This window comes from Coturnix japonica, unplaced genomic scaffold (genome assembly GCF_001577835.2).
Source record: "Coturnix japonica isolate 7356 unplaced genomic scaffold, Coturnix japonica 2.1 chrUnrandom1465, whole genome shotgun sequence".
Classification (NCBI taxonomy): Eukaryota; Metazoa; Chordata; class Aves; order Galliformes; family Phasianidae; genus Coturnix; species Coturnix japonica.
Genome location: NW_015440589.1, coordinates 2302 through 4039, shown reverse-complemented (window position 1 = coordinate 4039; position 1738 = coordinate 2302). Strand labels below are relative to the sequence as shown.

Genomic DNA, 1738 nt, shown 5'->3' with positions numbered 1-1738 from the left:
TCGATCCCTATTTCCAACCTGCGTCTCCCGCAGACAAAGCGGATCCTCCCGCAGGATGCCGGGGTGCGATGCTCAGAGCATCACCGCCATCTTGGGGGGCACAGAGGGGGCCGGGCGGTACGGATGGGGCACAGGGGGGGCACAGGGGGCGGCCGGGGGGTGCGTTGTGCCGTGTGACACCGGCACTGCGGCGGAACCGGCCGCCACAGCCGCGACCCCGCACCCGAGGACAGCCCCCACCAGCACCGCCGGGCGCCGCATGACGGACAGGACGTGCAGCCAATAGCGACGCGCAGGCCGCCTCCGCGCTGAGATCGGACCAATGAGAGGACGCGGGGCGGGGAGGGGCGGGGCGAGGCGGGGCGCCGTGCGGGTTCGTGCAGTGGGCGCTGGGCGCGGAGCCGTGCGGGACCCACGGGCTGAGCCGCGGCCGGAGCCGCGCGTCGCCTCGTTCCCCCCTATGGAAGAGATGGAGGAGGAGCTGAAATGCCCGGTGTGCGGCTCCTTCTACCGCGAGCCCATCATCCTGCCCTGCTCGCACAACCTGTGCCAGGCGTGCGCCCGCAACATCCTGGTGCAGACGCCGGACTCGGAATCCCCGCAGAGCCGCCGCGCGTCGGGCTCGGCCGTGTCCGACTACGACTACCTGGACCTGGATAAGATGAGCCTGTACAGCGAGGCGGACAGCGGCTACGGCTCCTACGGCGGCTTCGCCAGCGCCCCCACCACGCCGTGCCAGAAGTCCCCGAACGGAGTGCGGGTCTTCCCCCCCGCCGCCCCGCCGCCCCCCGCCGCTCTGGCCCCTCCGCCTCCTCCGCCCCGCAACGCGTGTCTGACGTGCCCGCAGTGCCACCGCAGCCTGGTGCTGGACGAGCGCGGGCTGCGCGGCTTCCCCCGCAACCGGCTGCTCGAGGGCGTCATCGACCGCTACCAGCAGGGCCGGGCGGCGGCGCTGCGCTGCCAGCTGTGCGAGAAGGCGCCCAAGGAAGCGGCCGTCATGTGCGAGCAGTGCGACGTGTTCTACTGCGAGCCGTGCCGGATGCGATGCCACCCGCCCCGAGGGCCCCTGGCCAAACACCGCCTGGTGCCGCCCGCGCAGGGACGGGTCAGCCGCCGGCTGAGCCCCCGCAAGATCTCCACGTGCACCGACCACGAGCTGGAGAACCACAGCATGTACTGCGTGCAGTGCAAGAGCCCCGTGTGCTACCAGTGCCTGGAGGAGGGCAAGCACTCCAGCCACGAGGTGAAGGCGCTGGGGGCCATGTGGAAGCTGCACAAGGTGAGGGGGCGCGGGCTGCGATCGCGGCGTGTTGGGTTGGAAGGGCTCTGATGGCCCACAGCCCCAGCCCTGCCGTGGGATGGGCGCCCCCCGGCTCGGGCTGCCCGCAGCCCATCCATGGCCTCGGGCATCTCTAGGGATGAGGCACCGCAGTGTCGGGGGATCGCCGCCCTCTGAGTGAAGGATTCCCCCTGGCCAGCTCAGGATGAGGAGGTGCCTGATGTTGCACCAGGTTGGGTCGGGAGCTGCTGGAGTGGCACAGCTGCCCAGGGAGTGGTGGTTCTCCCTTCTTCTAGTTGTGAACCATTTGTAGGACCGTAGAATGGCCGGAGTTGCAAAGTACCGCAATGATCACCTTGTTCCGACCCCCTGCTGTGTGCAGGGTCACCAACCAGCAGCCCAGGCTGCCCAGAGCCACATCCAGCCTGGCCTTGAATGCCTGCAGGGATGGGGCATCCA

The 1738-nt window shown here is 70.0% G+C and overlaps 1 protein-coding gene across 1 annotated transcript; it reads left to right on the top strand.

Annotated features, from left to right (window-relative positions):
• Positions 1-357: 357 nt before the first annotated feature.
• Positions 358-1345, top strand: LOC107307886 (E3 ubiquitin-protein ligase TRIM9-like). Its single transcript, XM_015851382.1, has one exon. It carries the CDS (start codon positions 461-463, stop codon positions 1328-1330), a length of 870 nt encoding a protein of 289 aa, XP_015706868.1. The 5' UTR covers positions 358-460; the 3' UTR covers positions 1331-1345.
• The last annotated feature ends 393 nt before the right edge of the window (positions 1346-1738 follow it).

Bases quoted from the DNA above. Each gene is read 5' to 3' on its own strand.
- LOC107307886 (XM_015851382.1), top strand. From the start codon at position 461: ATGGAAGAGATGGAGGAGGAGCTGAAATGCCCGGTGTGCGGCTCCTTC.